This window comes from Zootoca vivipara, chromosome 12, assembly GCF_963506605.1.
Source record: "Zootoca vivipara chromosome 12, rZooViv1.1, whole genome shotgun sequence".
Taxonomy (NCBI): Eukaryota; Metazoa; Chordata; class Lepidosauria; order Squamata; family Lacertidae; genus Zootoca; species Zootoca vivipara.
This window is the reverse complement of record NC_083287.1, coordinates 41,905,188-41,925,501: the sequence shown is the minus strand read 5'-3', so window position 1 is coordinate 41,925,501 and position 20,314 is coordinate 41,905,188. Positions and strand designations below refer to the sequence as shown.

At 39.9% G+C, this 20,314-nt stretch overlaps 1 protein-coding gene across 4 annotated transcripts in view; it reads left to right on the top strand.

Moving 5' to 3' along the window:
- PARD3 (par-3 family cell polarity regulator) overlaps window positions 1-20,314 on the top strand; it is a 568,363-nt gene that overhangs the window by 363,068 nt on the left and 184,981 nt on the right. For all 4 annotated transcript variants that reach the window (XM_035129016.2, XM_035129014.2, XM_035129013.2 and 1 more), the window contains 3 exons: window positions 4,795-4,983; window positions 6,329-6,499; window positions 19,347-19,497. In XM_035129016.2, coding sequence (XP_034984907.1) covers window positions 4,795-4,983; window positions 6,329-6,499; window positions 19,347-19,497 — 511 coding nt within the window. The remainder of the gene's footprint in view (window positions 1-4,794; window positions 4,984-6,328; window positions 6,500-19,346; window positions 19,498-20,314) is intronic.

Here is a 20,314-nt window from a genome sequence, read left to right as displayed (position 1 = left end):
TCCATGAATCAACTACTCACTTCACTTTCGTTTTGTTTTTCCCTTCTCATTTTTCTTCTAACAAATGTTAATGCTGAGTGGAATGCTCTCTGTCTTCAATGTTCCTTGCACACTTCCATCTAGTACTGTTCCATGTTCTCCCCACACCTTTTTTTTTAAAAAAATTAAAATGTCCATTTTCCAAGAAGAGTTTCGGGGCCAGGGTGAATCTGTGCAGCAGCATATTCACTTTGCTTGGAATAAGTGACAGACAGTTGTTAATTGGTTTCAGTTACACAATACTTTTAGCCTGTTGCAAAGTGACTTTGCAATCATTTCAAGATTTTGATGGAATTTAGTTTTGGGAATGAGAGCGTTGCACATTGGGCTGCTCCATCATCATGTATCAGGACCAGAGCAAGGATGTGTTTGCTGAGCACATTGGGGCTGTGAAGCCAGTACTTTCAGTCACCTGACTGGGAACCATGTGCAATTCTGCACTGAGATTACTGTAGAAACTTGTAATAGAAAAATCAGTTGTGTGACTCTCTCATAATGGGCTTCACATCCCAAAATTTATGGCTGGTCCTTTATGTTCTGTCATCAACTAACATTTGGCAATACTGGCTGCCAGTTCTTTTTTGCAAAGCAAAGAACACAATTTTCAGTTCCTTCCCCGTTAGAAATTACTGTGTCTTCGCCTATTTGTGTTCCAAACTTCAGCTAGTGGAGGTGCCATATCCATTTTGGGGACATTTCTTGGCTTCTTGTTTCTATGGACAGACTTAGAATGAGAATGTATTAGGGTGCCCACTTGTACTGTACATCACAAAAAAGGAGATGAAGAAGACACAGATTTACATAAAATATGCATATGCTAACAGGTTTATAGATGCAAATTTATAAACAATGTGTATATTTTGAATACAAAAATAGTACATTTCACTTTAGTGGGGAAGGTTGTGAGCAGCTGACCTGTGTGCCTGCTTAGTCAGATGCCCAGATAGGCAACTTTAAGGCCCCTGTTGCTCTCCCTTCTGAAAGTTCATTTTTAAACCAGACTTTGTCTGGACAGCTCTTCAGATAGACAAACCCCATCAAGCAGAGGACTGTCGTCTCAAATCTCTTCAAATAGAGGACTGTGTTCTTAAAGTTGGAGTTGGACACATAGGATGATAGAATGGCCTGTCTAGAAAGACATACAGGAGGCGAGGCTAACAGGAGCTGAAAATATACCTGGGCTTCATTTCAGGTGAGCTGGGGGGGTGGTGGCTACAAAATTCATGGAAACAAATGATGGCATGTCACTTACTGTTCACCGATGCTAGGTTTGAATTTGAGGCAAAGAAGTCACCTATGTAGTTTATCACCCATTGCATTTTTATTGCAAATTACATACTTGAGCAGCTTCATTCATTCAACTGAAGTCATTTCAGGTGACCTTTTCTTCAGTACAGCAGCTCTGAACAGAGCATTGTGAAGTTGCTAATTGTTTTGGACATGGTATGCAAGAACTCTTGAGGGAGTTGAGCCTTGTTGTTCAACGATTACAGCACACAAATTGACTTGTGTGTTTTATTTCTGTGGTGACAGGGGCATGCAAAGCAATAAATTTCTTTCGCGGATCATCTAATCATGAAAATAATGTTGAGGTATTTTGATTGACGTGCTGAAGCTGTTAATTTGGAGCATATCAAGATCAAATGGAAGTTATTGCAATTAGTCAGTGATTGTGTTATATTTTCAGTTTCAGTTTTTAAATGCCACATTTTACATATTTCCCCTTGCATTTTGAAGCCATAATTCATGATCTTGGGATTTTGGTGACACTGTTGTGTTTCACATGGTCAGTGTTTCCTTCCTTCTTAAAATAAGAGTCTTAAAATAAGAGTTTTGGAGGATTTGGTCTCAGTATTTTATACTGCCAGTAATTAAGTGATGGTTTGTTCCTGTTGGGCAATAACCTGTAAGGCACTAATATAGTGGAGCCTTCAGCTACCTGGTACCATCCAGATGTTTTGGACCACAGCTGCCATTCACACCAGCCAGCATATGCTGAAGTCCATTAAAGTAAATTCAGCTAATACTATGTTACCCAGTGCTGCTTATGTATCCTGGAGAAGTTATCTCAACCAGAAGTCTTCCCCAGACCTACTTCTGGAGATAATTTCTTAACTAGTGACATGGAGGACTGAACTTGGAACTTTATACCTAAAAACCATTTGCTCTCCCATTGGCTTCTGCCCCCAAATAACATTGCTTTCAGTGTATAGTGCAGTGTAACGTCTGCACCAGTGCTAATGCTTACCATGCTTAATTTTTAATTGCTGCTTGAAGTTAGTTTCATAACACTGCCTGAAGCTAGCCATGTTTTACATTAGCTTTGATACAGTAGTAACTCAACTGGGATGTGAAGGATGGAGAGAATTCACATAAGGTTGGATTGTCTCAGGAAGAACTTGCATCATTGGGAAATCATTGTTTACTGGCATACACAAATAACTGATAGAAATTGCTGGGAAACTTTAGTTCTTGACCCAGGAAGCACAACTGTTACAACTTCTATGATGTATGAATGACAATTGCACTAGCAGTATGGGCACTTACTTATTGTTAATGAAGGACTTTGTGGCCAGACATGTTTTATCCAACTCGTGGGGGAATTGAATATTTGTTGGGAGTTCTCTGATTACTCTTAAGTGCTGATTCAGTTCCAAATTGAGATGAGGTCCCCCCACCCCATCACTATTCTATTCTTTATAGATTTGCTGTTGTCATTAAGTACTGTGGATGCTGCTACTCTTAGTGTGCTATTTCTTCTTCTGCTCCCCAGAAAGACGTATTGGGAAATAACTGGGGAATACTAGTTAATTCTGAAGTCCCACATGTGTGGGAAACTGCCAAAGAAAAGTGGCTGACTGCCTGAATTCAAAAAGTGCACGGGGCTTGACTCACTCAATAGCCCTAAAAGCCCTCAGCAGAGTTTAAAATATAGGTTGTTAGATCTTTGAATGACCCAGTATTAGTATTGTTGGCATCTGTCTGTCTTGAGACAATGGAGTGCACATCCGGAGGTGATGTCAAACCTCTGCATTAGCAGCACCAAAGTGACCTCCGTGGGGCGCAAGCCTGGGCCATGTATATGGAGGTCCTGGGCTACTCAATCAACAAGACCCCTGTCTCAGCCTTGCTGATGTGGTCCAAAGGAAAGCAGAGCAATATGTTTGGCTCCAGCTTGGCTGAAGGAGTTGCCAGATACTCATGCAACTATCTTAGGACTCCACTCTGGATTTGTGAAGGGTTTACTTTATTCTCCTGAAGATATCCCACAAAGCAGCACAGGTTTATGTTCAGAGTTTTCCTTCTGCTACTTGGGCTACCTTCCCAGTCTGACAAGCCCCGTTTGCCCCTGACATCCCTCTACAGCACACACAGAAACCTCCTTCTTGACCATTGGATCCACTATTAGTCTGGTCTGCTCAATCTGCCAGAGGCTGTCTTTGTGTTCAGGGGAAGTCTCTAACTCACCAAGGGTTTGAGACCCAAAGGTTATCCTCACCTGGTTTAACTGGCCAGTCGAAGCCGTTCCTACTGTTGTATCCAGACAATTTCTAGGAGCCACAGGTGAGAGCTAAGTGCAGGGTGGGGACCAAATGTGGACAAACTACAAAGCACAACATGTCCTACATCAGAGATATTACCCCTCCCCTTTACAGCTTCTCTAGAAATGCACTGCTTTGTGGTCCTTAACCCCTTCATTTACTAGCTAGCATAGTTATGCATGGTTGGGTTTGACTGAAAAATCTCCCACAAGGCACAGTACACTCAATAAATATGAGTAGCATTATGAAGTCTGAATCTGCACTCTGTCTCCATCTTCTAGCAGGAGAGGGAGCTTCCAGTAGTTAGAGCAGTATACCTAAAGCAAATTGTCACCACAAGTGACCAAGCAAATTAATAATCACAAAATGGCAAGATATGGTTTTTAATTTTAATCTAGCAATAACAACAGCATGTTTTATTTCTATCTCTGAATTCTACTAAGCGTCAACCATTCACTCTTTTTATGTCAGCAAGCACCATCTTTGCTATTTATTTGGAGTTAGGCAGTGTACTGTGAGCAACAAAGGTAGGAGTGTGAAAGTAGAACAGATGTGAAATGTCGAAGTTTTTTTTTTAGTATTCACAGCTGTGCCCCATATGACTTTTCTGGCACCCAAGAGCAAAGAGGCTTACCGTTACCTGATCTCATCTGTAATGTTTTATATGACGTTTCTTTGAACATTATTAATAATCCCAACTGCAAAAGAAAAATGGAGCACATGACTAATGGGTATTTATCTATTTGCCTGCTGTTTGTATCCTTCTTGCTGCTCAGAATACATAAATATTCAAATGTCATTATTTGGAAGGGCAAATGAACTTGCAACAGAAAATGTGTTGGTTTTTAATGCCGCCAATAATTATTTCCTGTTTGGAAACGGAATGGTTCAAATTTGTTTTAATTCAGAAAGTATGGTACTTATGCACACACACATTCTTTCTCCCCTTTTTCCTCATTCTCTCTCTCTCTCTCTCTCTCTCACACACACACACACACACACACACACGTGCACAACAACTGTTACTAGGAATTATTATTTGAAGGTGGTGCCAGATGCACTATTATCACAGATTTCTGCATAGAATTTCAATAGGAATGTTCATGGTATTGTAGTTCATACATGTTTAAGAAAAATTAATAGCTGTAGTTAGAAGATAATTACAAAGAAGAAATGCTTTTAAATAATGCCGTGGCTAATCTTTTCCTGACAGAAAGCTGAAGAAGAAGATCTTGTCCTTACCCCTGATGGCACCAGGGAATTCCTCACCTTTGAAGTTCCCCTTAATGATTCTGGATCAGCTGGGCTTGGTGTTAGTGTGAAAGGTAACCGGTCAAAAGAGAACCATGCAGACCTGGGCATCTTTGTCAAGTCCATTATTAATGGTGGAGCAGCTTCTAAGGTAAGTGGATAAATAATTAGCATTTTTAAAGGACCTGGTAACTTTCCATTATTTATTTTCTTTAACATGTTTTCCAATTCTTTCCTGATTTTTCCTTTGAATCGTAAGTATATTTAATCAATTTATTATATTTTATTGCTATGGAACACCTGCAGTTTCCGCCTTGATCACCAATGAAACAGCAAAGCACTATTAAAGAAAATAAAATATTCTTTTATGTGCAAAGTTCCGGACCTGCCTATTTTGAGAACTTATAAAACGTTCAGCAGAACAATGGTGTGGTCAGTGGGAGATTTTGCAGCCGACCAGCCCTGCCCCTCAACAAGTTTCCTAGGACTCCTGTGGCCCAATCAGGAGGAATGCCTACAGTCCTGGGTTCAGTATTCTTGGAGGTCTTCTGCCTGACCATGCAGATTTAGCAGCACAACCTATCTGAATCATAGACTGGTCATTGCCTGTAGCACCCAGCTAGTTACACAATAGACCTGAAAGAGGTGGCAATGAATGATACGAGTCAGACCTATGGCAGCAAAGTGATTACCCTCTCCTTTTTGCCAAGACTAGAGAGACCAACAAGTGTTATGCTCTTACAGGAACACATGGTGCTGCCTTTTATGGAGTTAGACCATTGGTCCTTCTGCCTCAGTATTGTCCACACTGATTGGCAGCAGCTCTCCAGAGTTTCAGACAGAAGACATCCCCAGGCCCACCTGGAGATGCCAAGGATTGAACTTAGATCCTCCTACATCCAAAGCAGATACTCTCAGCCCTTCCTCACATGAATTGCTTTTGCTTTCAAACCATGGAAAACACCAAATTGGAAAAGAAGTCCAGTGAGGCCAGGGAGAAAGCTCTATTTCTGCCTTTTCTGGCCCCAGGAACAGAGGAGCCAAAAGTGATGACATAGCTCCTTGGACTCTGTTATGGATGTGATTATTCACATATAAATGCACCATGCCACCATCTCATAAGAATATTGAATGTTGTAAGATGAATAGGGGAAGCTCCCAATGTTCAGCGGAGCTGTATTAACAATGCTGTATAATTTTATTGTAACTAGTATGGCTTGGGGATTACTTTCAGGGACTCAGGGAAGAAAGACGGGAACGACTCTTAAAAGCTCATTTCACTTAGTATGCTGTTTACATAAACAGATTATGATAATGACGTGAAGTTCAAATATGTATATAATTGGGAGCGATATGTCTGTAGTGATTTCTTCAAAAGTCATTATAGTTGTGTTCGCTTAACCATAAACCCTCAGGATTAAGTTTTTTCTTCCTAGCTAAAAGATGTCGGAAAGGTCCTTTGTTTTTTCCTAACGTGAACATTATTCCCTTGCCAGGATGGAAGACTCCGAGTGAATGATCAGCTAATAGCAGTAAATGGAGAATCGTTATTGGGCAAAACGAACCAAGATGCCATGGAAACCCTGCGAAGGTCCATGTCCACAGAGGGAAACAAGCGTGGAATGATTCAGCTCATTGTGGCAAGGCGAATAAGCAAGTGCAATGAGGTAAGAGTTGTGTGCCTTTTATCACCGAGAAGATTTTGTTTCGTAGGGAAAATTATACGATGGGAGGAAACATGGAAAACCCCATTCTTAGAAGTATAATTATCTGATTATAGTATAATATACCATAATATAATTGCGCTCCAGTATCTGTAAGTAATTGGGATCATGATGGCATAGAAACAAATAAAATAAATATGGTCATGTTTCACAGGGACAACCTATTTTTCACACATACACCAATATAATTAATATGATAACTATTGAAATCTGTATAGCTTCAATAGCACTTGTATTATACCAGCTACTCTGGCTTCCAGTATGTTTTTCGGTCCAACTTAAAGTGCTGGTTTTTAACCTTTAAAGCCCCAACCAGTCTGAGCCCAAGCAATCTGACAGGCCACCTACTGCTGAACCATCCCACCCACACACTGAAATCCCAGTTGGAGGCCCTCTCAGTGTGTCTATCTCCTAGGTCTGTGAGGTGGGATATCATGGGAGAGAGGGCCTTTTCTGCAGAGCCTTTGGAACTCTTTCCCAGTAGAGCTTCAACAGGCAGATACACTTCAGGCCTTTGGGAAAAGACTCATTTCCTTTGGTTGGCCTTTGCGCTAGCTGGATGGAGGTTGGAATATTATGTTGTTTCTATTGTGAATCTCATTTATTCTCACTTTTTGTAATTTTTTTTTAAAAAGTGTTTTTTTAAAGGTTATATTTATATAAGCCACTTTGCCTTGAAAAGCCGAGGTGGGCTGGCCCCCTTATGTAATGTTTCAAAAGTTATGGAAAGGTGTCATTTGGCTAAAACTGAGTGGATTTGGGGCTTGTGAATTTCATTAAAGAGTTCTCACCCTTTGTTCCATAGTTTAAGTACTTAGAAAATCATTCTGTTTGAAACCCCCTCTGTTAAGAAAAAAAGTTTGGAAGCAGGAATATATCTATTTTAAGGGAGGGGGGATCAGTACCACACATGTCCTGTGGTATGAAAGCAGAGCTTACCATTCCTGATGTGGTTTGACACCTTTGATGGCTCTGTTCCATTCCATTTCTGCATTAATATGTGACTCTAAAATAAAAACAGAAACTCTACAAAATTCCTGTTTAACTTAGGCTGGATCTAGGCACATCAAAGAAGTGTTTCAGTTAAATGTGTTGTAAATTTAAACAGGAAAACAGGTAGAGAAAAACGGGACTCCACCATCTGGTGGCACAATGTTATATCGCATATACAACACATATAAATCATTTTTAGCAGAGTCCATAGTTTATCACAAAATATAAATTTAAATATGTGTTTAATCTTGGTAGACACATTTCTAAACTTATTTTACTCTAAATTACTTTTTGAATACCTATTTTGATACATCCCATTTATTTGATACATTGGGTTGAAAAATGCATCAGAAAATTTGAAGAAGTGCAAGATATCAAGGCTGTAACACCATCCTGTATTCTTGAGAACTTTTTCAACTGTCGTGTTTTTGAGCAGAACTGTGTTTTTGCCTTTCCTTGCAACTGACATGTACTCCAAATAGGCTCCTTGGTAAACACTGAGTAAAAAAACATTATATAAGGACATGTGTAGTCAGGGGCGTCTTACCCATACACTCTACCAATACCATTTGGACCAACCAAATGGTGAAAAACAGGGGGAAAGGCTTTTGAGTTCTCCAGAACTATTAATCAGGCTGGATCTTAAGCCATGGAGTCACAGTCTTTAGTTGTAGCATGGAAGGAACTAGCAGGCTTCTTTACATTATGTTTCACTAGGAGCTGTGCAGCTTTCAAGTTGCAACTGGGTCTGCCCCTAGGATCTCTGGGGCAAAGAAGCATAGATAAAGTACATATACATACATTTGCATACATTTATTTAAATGCTGTATAAACACCTCTGTTTCTGCATAACCCTGAATCCGGCACTGTAGAATATTTCTTGTTAAGACTGGGTGCAATCCAGGCAAAGCCAAAATCAAGACAGGCTTCGTAACTATCCATCATAATGTTTTAAAATACAGTAGTGCCTTTTTAAATATATGTTTTAATCTTCTCAGATAGGTTGGGATGACCAGACTGCTCTGGACTTCTTTGGGAGCAAGGGTGGGATACAAATTTAGTTATATATATATATATATATATATATATATATATATATATATATACACACACACACACACACACACACACACACACACACACACATACAACTTTATACAGTGGATTTTAAATTCAGAACTTGGTGTGTGTGTGTGTTTGTATTATTGTACACCCTCAGGATAAAAATGTATGTATATACACTATTGTACTGTTAGTGCTCAGGACAGTAAGCATAAATACAGATTTGATGTCACATATGCTAGGAAGCATGTAGCTGGCAGGTTGTTGCTCAGCTTCCACTTATTCCAGTGCATGGCCTCAATAAAGCATGTTTTAAACAAGTGTGTTGAACTTTGGCCCAGGCAAACAAGGTAGACGCCAGAAAGTCTCAGCGCCTATAAATAAAATGTGTAGCGGAGTTAAGCACATTGAGAAATAGTCCTGTGTATCACTGCACAAGCTGCCTTCTGTTAGAGCTTAATATTAGGGGATAGACAATGTCTGCCTTGCTTTTCTCCAAGCTTTTGTCTGGGAAAATTAAAACACGTTTCTCTCTCAGAAGTGGTTGCAGAAATCCCCCAGATCTCTGTTGATGAAATGGCTACCTCTGCTGTTCAGGATGTCACTGGTTTGTGTTAGGGCTGGAAAACAGGATTGGTTGCAAAGCTTATCAAGGCATCACAGCTATAACACAATGTGAAAGGTTATGTTCAACTTGTTCACCCTCATAATTGTTTTCTACATCCGATTCCAAAGATTTATAACTTTGTAAGTCTACATTTGAATCATGAGGGATGTTCAGAGAGGTGTTGCTGGAGGTGGAATTTTGATTGGAGAAATCATTGTTGCTGGTAATAAGTTGAAAAATTCCCTTTTCTGTTTTTAACCCAGAGGCTACTTTTTTCTTTGGCTGTTAGAATAATGATAGTACTTCAGACTAATGTGTTCTGGGATTTAAATTGGAGTTTTGTACATTGTCTTGTAATAAAAAAGAAGGTAAAATGTGACTTTTAGCATATTGGGCCACAGAGATTGTATTCATTTTAAATACTCTTAAATTGCCAGACTTCTTCGTCTTCTTCTTCTTTTTAAAAGGTTTTTAAGAGCACTACAAGCCTTTCACTGGCATTGTATTTTAAACCTCAGTGGCCACTGAAAGACTGGGCCCTACTTCAGTTGACCTGATTTTGTGTGTGTGTGTGTGACAATTATTTGAGTGAAACATAAAAAAAGTTTAATTAAAGGGTAGAGTGTGCGCGCATGCGTGCATATGGCCATGCTTCTTGTGAAAGGGTACAGGGTCTTCAAATTTGGCAGAGGGGGCTGCTTCTCTTTCTCTTCAGTTTTTGAGTGTTCCAAATCCTCCAAAACCAAACATTCCCTGCTTCCCAACGTTCATTACCTACCTTCATGACAACCCTAGACAGATGACAATCAAAGTAACGATGAGAGGAAAACGTAATGTTACGACGTACTGTTTTGGCATCGCTTTTTTAGATAGTCATTCCCCACTACTTTATTAATACATCACCTGGCAATTATATTGTTGAAATGCCAGTGGTCATTTAACTGTCCCTTTATCATTTGTTAGATAAGGACTGAACAGGTTCTGGTTAGAGCAGGTAGTATTTATCAAGTACCCAGTATTTATCGAGCAGCTTGTTCTTATCTAGATGATGAAGGACCATGTGGCACAGTCCCATTTCTTATTTAAAACATGGCTCTGTCTGCATAAGGACAAAAGTGCCTGTTTTAGTGTGGGCTGCTTCCCTGCTCATGACTGATTTGTGCAATAACATTACAGCTTCTGTCCAGCGACTAAAAGTGACACTGTGTGATAAACTTTTGTCGTCGTCCCCCGATGTCATTCTATTCTTGAAAGAGATAAGGGAACAATGGGCACCCTTTTTATTTCTTATTTTTTTAAAGCAATTTATTAAATTTTTCAATTAAAACACATTAAAAAACATTAAACAAACAAACATTACAGAAACAATCACACACATACATACATCTTTTTAAACAATTCTCTCCCAAACTCTCATAAACAATGCTCCGCCGAGCTTGACTTCCCTCCCTCCCCTCATTTGGTTTTCTATTCAGTTCTTATCTCGCAGTTCCTTTTTACTTCCCATTTAATGTCAGTTCGTAGGATTTATTTCAGTCCTGCAAGTGTCTTTAAACTTCTACAGTTCTTTTCCATATAGTCCACAAATTTACTCCAGTCTCTTTGGAACCTTGCTTCCCCCTGGTTCCGAATCCTGCTAGTCAATCTCGCTAATTCTGCATAGTCTATCATTTTTGTCTGCCACTCTTCAATCGTCGGTAAATCCTGAGTTTTCCATTTTGGGGCTAACAATGTCCTGGCCGCGGTTGTCGCATACAAGAATAGTATATTGTCCTCCTTTGTAATCTCTTGTCCTATTATTCCTAACAAGAATGCTTCTGGTTTTGGGGGGGAAAGTATATTTTTTTTAAAAAAAATTCAGTTCATTATATATCATTTCCCAAAATTCTTTAACTTTTTCGCATTTCCACCACATATGATAAAAATCACCTTCCTTCTCATTACATTTCCAGCACATTCTATTACTCATTCTATACATTCTAGATAGTTTCACTGGAGTTAAATGCCATCTATACATCATCTTCCAAACATTCTCTTTCAGGGCGGTACATGCAGTAAATTTTAATGTTTGATTCCATAATTTCAACCACGCATCATATTCAATATTATGCCCAAAATCTTTTGCCTATTTTATCATCACCTCCTTTGTCAGTTCATCTTTTGTATACCATTCTAACAACAAATTATACATTTAGACAACAATTTTGTTCTGCCTTCCAGCAACTCTATTTGAAATTTGGATCTTTTATCCTCAAAGCCTATCTTTTTATCTTTTGATAATATGTCATTTACTTGGTGGTATTGCAACCAACTAGTCAAAGAATCTTTCATTTCCTCATAAGGTTTCAGTTTCCAACCGTGTTCAGATTTCCGTAAAATTTCCTCATATGTTGGCCTCTTCCCTTCCATATAAATCTTTTTCATCGTAAATACCTCCACTGGTGAAATCCACCATGGGGTCTTAGTTTCCAACAGCGATTTATTTATTTCCCATACCTCAAACAATGACCTTCTTATCACATGGTTCGTAAAGCCTTTATGAACCTTTTTCTTATCATACCAAAGATATGAATGCCAGCCAGCTCTGTTGTCGTAACCTTCCAAATCTAATAAATCTGTATTTCCCAGTGTTATCCAGTCTTTTAGCCAACAGAGACAGGACGATTCAAAGTATAATCTCAAGTCCGGCATGGAGAATCCGCCTCTTTCTTTCCTATCTACCAAAATTTTGTATTTTATTCTTGGTTTCTTCCCCTGCCAGACAAATCTTTGCAAATTTTTTGCCACTCTTTGAATTGTCCTGTCCCCTTTATTATAGGAATTGTTTGAAACAAGAATAACATTTTGGGTAATGCATTCATCTTTGCTGCAGCTATTCTCCCAAGGAACGACAACTTCATTCTATTCCAGATTTCTAGATCTTTCTTTATCTCTTTCCATGTTGGTTCATAGTTGTCGTTGAATAGGTTTATGTTTTTTGCTGTCATCCATATTCCCAAATATTGTACCTTTTTTGACTTGGTAGAAAATCTGGGCCTGGTAGATATTTGGAGAGTAAAACACCCGACGACGAAGCAATTTACTTTTTACTCGGAACCAAATCAGAGTTCGGGAAGAATTGATCATATGTGGATATGTGGATATCTAAAGAACTAGTGCCCAGGACAATACGGAGTGAGATTTCGCCACAAACATTGTCAAAACATAATTCAATATTCATGGAGATGAGAGGAAAAGAACAAAATTCCTTTAGATGGAGAATGAATGAAGATCTGCTGGAAGATAAAGAAATTGTCAATAAGGCTAAAGAAATTTTGAAGGACTATTTCTACTGGAATTTGCACAAAGAAACCGGAATGGACGTGGTATGGGACGCAAGTGAAGCAGTAATGAGAGGCTTCCTAATACAAAAGAACAGTTTCCTGAAGAAAAAGAAGGAAAAGAAGAAAAAAGAAATCCTGAGACATCTCATGGAGAATGAGAATAATTTGATTGCTAGTCCAGGTGACCAGCAAATCAAAAATAATATAAAGATGTTGCAGACCCAATTCTCCATGTTGGTGAATCAGGAGATAGAATGGAAGATAAAACAAATGAGACAAAAGAATTTTGAATCGGCAAACAAAACTGGGAAACTGTTGGCTTGGCAATTGAGAAAACGTCAAAATCAAAGTGTAATAAATAAAATTAAATTGGAAGAAGAAGTGACAGAAGACCCAAAGGAAATTAGAAGAGCCTTTCAAAGATATTATAGAAACTTATATAGCAAAGGAAAAGAAGATGGTAAGAAGATAAAAGAATATCTGGAGAAATATAAATTAAAGCAAATTCCTGAAAAAGAGAGAAATAAACTAAATGCTTCAATAACTGCACAAGAGGTTCAAAATGCAATAAAGAAAATGAAACAAGGAAAAGCTCCAGGACCGGATGGACTTTCAGCAAAATATTATAAAGTTTTGAATGGACAATTAATATCTGTTTTAGTAGAAGTAATGAATAATATACTCATAGGAGGAAAGATCCCAAATACTTGGAAAGAAGCATACATAACTTTGATTCCAAAGCCAGGCTCAGATGGTCTAGATGTGAAAAATTATAGGCCAATTTCATTGTTGAATAATGATTGCAAGCTTTTTGCAGACATATTGGCAATGAGATTGAAGGAGATATTGAAGGAGTTGATACATAAAGACCAAGCAGGATTTCTACCTGGTCGACAATTAAAGGACAATGTAAGACATATCATAGACGTAATAGAGAACTTGGAGACCAGAATAGATAAACCTGCGGCTTTAATGTTTATTGATGCAGAAAAAGCTTTTGATAATATATATTGGCAGTTTATGAAGAAGAACCTGGAACTGATGGAAGTAGGAGGATCTTTCCTGAAAGGAATAGAAGCAATTTATTCGGAACAAAGAGCTAAATTGATAATAAATAATGTTTTAACAGATTACTTTGAAATTACGAAAGGAACTAGACAAGGATGTCCGTTATCACCGTTATTGTTTATCACGGTCCTAGAAGTATTATTGAACAGAATTAGAGAAGTCCAAACAATTAAAGGAATCAAAGTAGGTGCAAAAGAATTCAAATTAAAAGCTTTCGCGGATGATTTAGTCCGTACTTTGGAAAACCCCAAAGAAAGTGTTGCAGAAGTGATAGAAGTAATTGAGAAATTTGGACAATTGGCGGGATTTAAGTTAAATAAACAAAAAACGAAGATGATGATTAAAAATTTGGAAAAAGAATAGAAGGAGGAATTACAACAAAGACATGGTATTGCAATTACAAAAAAGGTACAATATTTGGGCACCCTTTTTATTTTAACTCAGCCCAACCCCCACCTGTTTTGATACATGTATGGTATTAAGAAAATAACTGTTGAATAACTTATGGACAGTAAAGAAGGAGTGCATGCTTAAAAGTGCCATGAAAATTTTATAAATGCAATTAAAAGTTGAGCACTGAAGGTTGTTGTTGTTGTTGTTTTGGAAGTATCTTAAAAATCACAACAGGGCTGTCTGGAATGATGCTAGGGTTAAGCAGGTGGGTAATCACTGGAAGGTGGACTAGATGGGCCTTTGGTCTGACTCCTTGGGCAAGACTCTTATGCTCTTCCATCTCAACATTTCTGTCTGCATGGGGAGCAGGGAACATTTCAGGAGATGGTGTATATTCCGCAGCCCTGTTGGTCTCTGCTACATGAAACAGGGGATGTAGGTGGTGCTGTGGGTTAAACCACAGAGCCTAGGGCTTGCCGATCAGAAGGTCGGCGGTTCGAATCCCCACGACGGGGTGAGCTCCCGTTACTCGGTCCCAGCTCCTGCCAACCTAGCAGTTCGAAAGCATGTCAAAGTGCAAGTAGATAAATAGGTGCTGCTACAGCGGGAAGTTTGGGGATGTCTGCTGTAACCTATGTCATCTCTCAGCATAACATTGGCAACCTCCTTTGAAACAGTCACAATGATTTCCCTGTGATTTGCCATCAACACCTTTTGTCATGCTTAACAGCTTCTTCTATCCTGGCCTGGAAAGAGAGCTTAGCCTGTATTTTTTGCAATGCCTTGCATCTTCCCTTCAGTGGCTCCTACCATCTTACTAATTTCTAACATTCACTAATTCTAGCAATTATGGGTGCCCTTGCACCCCTAAACAGTGGCCCTTCAGTGGCTCCTACCATCTTACTAATTTCTAACATTCACTAATTCTAGCAATTATGGGTGCCCTTGCACCCCTAAACACAAATCTGCAACATTATAATCATCATGTTGCAGAGGTGTGTGGAAAGGTGGGATGTGGAGATGGAGAGAAATCCATACCATGGCCACATTGCAAGTTCTTTGGTGCGCTGAGATTTGAACTGGAGACATTGAACACAAAGTAAGGTCTGATGGTCTGAGGCCCAGGCATAAAGTTGTCAAAGTAGATAAAGCAGCCTGGGCTCTCCCATATGTTTTGGACTACAACTTCCATCAGTCCCAGCCAGCGTTTGGGCAAAGGCTGTGATAAATGACAGAATAGACCAGGCATCGGCAACCTCCGGCCCATGGAGGCCATTTATCCGGCCCATGGGCCGCCTCTGAACTGAGCCGCCCACTCGGCAAGTCCCCCATGCGCTGTGGTAAACCGGCGCAGCGCGGCGCGGGGGACTCGCTGAGCAGTGCCGGAAATCTTGTCTATGCAGCCGCAGAAGCAATTTCTGGCACTGCGGACATTTTGGAAATGGGCAGCCAGCACCGGAAATCGCTTCTGCGCAGCTGTGGACATGTGCAGAAGCGATTTCTGGTGTTTGGGACATGGGCAGCGCGACACCGGAAATCGCTTCTGCGCTTGTGTGGCCCATGTCTGGCTCACGGATGATAGTCCATGGGAATCCTCCAGCCCACGGGCAGAAAATGTTGCCGACGCCTGGAATAGACCTTGGTTCTGCACCTTTCCCACCCCTTTCTGTTCTCTTCCTGTCAGCAAAACCTGCCCTTGCTTTGACACATTTTTTTAATGCAAACCTTCTTGCAGAAGAACCAACAAAAGTGTTTTTAAAGGGGCTTCTGTGCAATCTTCTCCTCCCCTTTTACAAAAAAACTTTTGTTGGGTTGTTGTTTTTTTGCAAGTTTATAAAAGGCATTGTATCTTTAGTTAAATATTTGTGTGGCTGACTTGATGTCTTGATTTAAATCTGGCTTTTGATATGCTAATTTGTCACTGAATAAAGTCTTTTTCCCATGAAAGTGGTAAGACATACCAGCACTCTTTTCAGAGTGCAGACATTAAGCAACAGTGCTGTTGTTTACCCCACTCTGTAAGCTGCTGCTTACCAGTTCACCTGGAGCGAATGCCTATTCCTCTCCCTAGGTTCCTAAGCTGCCTCTTTCTCTGTGCCTCTTTTTGAAAAGAATAGGGGGGGGAATCTACTCAGAGCTCGATAGTGTTTAGATATGCATTGTCCCTTGAGAAATGGTTATATTATGTGGTTCAATAAAGAACTAGACATTTGTTATATAAACTTGAAGATACAGTCCTATCTCCCTGGGAAAATAAGTCATGTTAGTCATTTAGGGTAATTTTCACCCTTTGTTTGAAGAAAGTTAAAACAAAGTACAGTTCATTTGTGCGAATACACTTGGCATGCAACTTTCAGTCCCTGGATAGTATCTCTTTCTCTTTCCTTTTTAATAGCATTTCAGAATTTTAACATTTTTATTCTTCTTAAATTTGCCTTTGATTCCTTTACATCAGAGGCTTTGAATATTGTTTAATTTACTTTTCAGTGGAACTGTCAGTAGTAATCTGCAATTTTAGGAGGGGGGGAACGTGAATAAAACAAATCCTCGATTCACAATTTAAACCTTATTGAGTCTAATTCACTTGCATGGCAAGTTTATTATTCTCCTGCAGCCTGACGTGCCTCCAATGGTAATTGTGTTGACCCTTCAATGCAGTAAATCTCCCTAGTGCTGATCAAACTGGGAAAGATAAGGCTACAATTCAGAACTTCATTAAATATCTCATTTATATTAAAAAGACGATAGCTTTGAACAGAAATAATACTTTATACAGTCTCCTCTGATTATGCTTCACCCACTTTGAAGTACTGCAAGTTTTACAAATCCCTCCTGTATCCATCATACTGGTACTATGGGATCCCCTAAATAACACAGCACAATGCCTTTGGGTCGATTGCAGAGATCTATCCTGTAAATACCACATGCACAAGGTCAGACCTTTGTAGTTCACATTAATTAGAAGTTGCTACCCCTTGAGTCCAGTCTCACTCACTGAAGCGGATTAGAATCCCAACTTTATCTATTAGCATGCATAGAAATAGTGGGAACCAACCATCTTGATTTTACCACCCGTGGCTGCTTAGGTGAATAGAAGATCTTAAGGAGGGATAATTAATCAGTATTTAATATCCTTAAGTATGTGGTGAAACATTGTGAGTTAAGAATGCTTGCTAAAATTCCTTTTCCAGAGAAAAACTAAATCAAAGCATCTAATAGTAGGGGAAATTGCTTACAACAGACAAATGATCAAGATGTCAGTAAAGTACAATTAAAATAGATCAAAGAGAGTGGCTCCAAAAACACTTCGGAATAAAAGGGCTGCCTTCCCCCTTCCCCCACTCCAGCAAGTGGGGGCCAGGAAGAACAGCCCAGACAGCCTTCCCTTAGGGATTCCTCAAATGAAGGTCTTATAAAGGCAGCAGCATGAAAATAAAGGAAGGACCAGGCAGGCTTCCATTGAGAGGGCATTCCACAGTGTGGGTGCCACAACTGAGAAGGATCCATTGCATATCAGTGTATATCAGTCAGTGGGGGAACCCAAGCAGGATCTTTAACGGCTGCCAGTAAGTGGTAGTGCCCATTATTTGCAGAGAGCCCCGGGTTTAAACTCCACCATTTCCTTCCTGTAACTTTGGAGAGCCACTGCCTGGCAGTAGGTAGATAATGGGGCAAGGCAGCTTCCTGTGTTGATTGGGTTCAAGGAAGATGTGGTCCTTCAAGTAAATAGATCCCAAACTTCTTAGGACCAGCACCTTGAATCGAGCATGAAAATGAACAGGTAGCCAATTACAATTCCTAAGGGCCAGAGTAATATGCAGGACCAGGGTAATATGTTCTAGTCCCAGACAACAATTTGATGCCAGCATTTTGAAGCAAGGTTTCTGGATGCTTTGTAAGAGTGTTGTTGTTGTTTAGCCGTTTAGTCATGTCTGACTCTTCGTGACCCCATGGACCATAGCACGCCAGGCACTCCTGTCTTGCACTGCCTCCCGCAGTTTGGTCAAACTCATGTTCGTAGCTTCGAGAACACTGTCCAACCATCTCGTCCCCTTCTCCTTCTCCTTTGTAAGAGTAGCCCCACATTAAGCATATCCAGGGCTTTTTCCCCCAACCGGAACTCACTGGAACTCAGTTCTGGCACCTCTCAGGTGGGCACCATTGCCATTATAAGAGAACAAGGGTGAATTCTGGCACCTCCCCCCCCCTGAAAGATAGCACTAAACATGAATAACACTGGCCAGGTCCACATTTGCAATGGATAGTTTGCATTGTGTCACCAAGTAGTAAAAATGAGTTAGAATTAAAATATTGGTTAAGAGATCTAAAATCTTACCTCTGCACTGGCCCTTTGTGTGTGGCATATGTAGGCAGCTGAAAAGAGAAAACAGAGGGAAAAGCCACTTTATTGCCTTCCTTTTGCTACATGATACCAAGCATAAATATCTCTCTCCTTCTTACAACTTCTGACTCTTCTTGGCATGCTGATTTGTGGCACCCTGCTGGGTGCAAGGGCCTTTGAAAGCCACTACTGTGCCTGCAGGGGGTTTGAAAAAGTGGGACAAAATTCATGTGTAGTGAACCTGATGAGATTTTGCCTAGACCCTGAAAAGATGAAGCTTCTTACCCTTAGGGTCAGAAGCACTTGAGTGCATATACAGAACCTGTCTCCCCGCTACCACCAAATGCAAGTGCTGTTCCTAATTGCAATCTGTGCAAAAATAATGTTAATTCCAGATCAAAGTTCAGTTCTAAATATGCAGGTTATTTATTTGTGTATGTTCATATTTATGGCTTTGGGCTTTCTGGGTTGAGTGGGGTTGGGGGAATTGTGTAACGATTGCATTTGAAAGCAAATGGTTCCAATTTTAGAATGTGGTTAGAAATCACATACCAAATGGAGTTTTGTTTTTTTTTTGTTAAATCCTTTTTTCCCTTTTTTTTCTGCACCTCTCCACAACTGGTCTGATGGTTCCTGTCCTGACAAGCTGTCAGTCTGTGAAAGAGGTCCAGGCCATCTGCCAGATAATTTTGAAACATATGAGGTTGCTTCCTTGCTCAAGGATATGTGCAGTACAGATAAACCAAAACATGGTGCTTTGTCTTTGCATGTTTCCTATTGAAAAGGGATGGAGTCTGACAAGGCTCCATAGGAGGTGCAGTGTGAAGTGGCACAGAAAGTTGGTCATTAAGCAACACTGTCATTGCAAATTATTGTGGTCCAGGGTGAAGAGTTCTAGCTCATTTGGTGTCCAGCCAGGACCAGGCCTAGAGCAAGTTGTTATTGTTCTCCCATGCTGTTAAATGGACCTTCAGCACTGTTATTTCTCCCCTTTCCATACAGTTGGAATCACCTGGGAGTCCACCAGGGCCAGAACTGCCTATTGAAACAATACTGGATGACAGGGAGCGTAGGATTTCCCATTCACTGTACAGCGGGATAGAGGGCCTCAGCGAATCGCCCACCAGGAATGCCGCCTTGAGTAGGATAATGGGTAAGTCAAGCAGACTTGGCTATTATGTCTTGGGGATCATCTATTTTTCTTAGGTTTACAAAGAGGTGGTTGATGCATTATGTATGTGGACAGCATGGAGCTTGAAAATTATAGTGACCAATTTATGCCTTTCCCCTTCTCCCCAAGTTCGACATACAGGCTTCTTATGTGAGTCAATAAATTGATATAATAAGTCTCGGATCACAGAGCAGGTGGCAGCCACAGGAACATTTTAAAACATTTTATTCTGTCTGAGGTGGAGAGACATGCTTTATGCCAGTCTATGAGGGTCTGCCTAGTGTAGCTTCATTAAATGTAAAGTCAATGAATGTTATGATTAAGGGTGTATCAGTTAAGTTTCTGCATTGATTTTACCTCCCATTTAAGTTCCCGCACAGAAACCAGATAAGCTCATGTGAACCTTATCCAATTTGTGCTTAGTATGACGTTTGTTTGGGGACCTTTTTGCTTTTCTGCTTTACATGCCCTAGGTTTAATTTTATGCATCCTTTGTTTGAATTCAGTAGTCAACTCTCTTCATAGCCCCCAGTGGATAATGAGGTTATTAGTACTTGCTCTGTAGCAAGTCATCCCACCCCCCTAACAGATTCAGTTAATAAAGTCTTACTTTGTCACAGGATTGGCTGGATTTTCCAAGCAGCTCAGACTGAGATTTAGTTTATTCAGATTTTCAACCATTTCAAAATGTTTTAAAACATGTAAAACCTGTCATGTTGAAATACATTTATTGGTAGATTCATCTGCAGCTCTGAAACTCAAACATAAATGTTAAAATGTCACTTTTCATGCATTTACA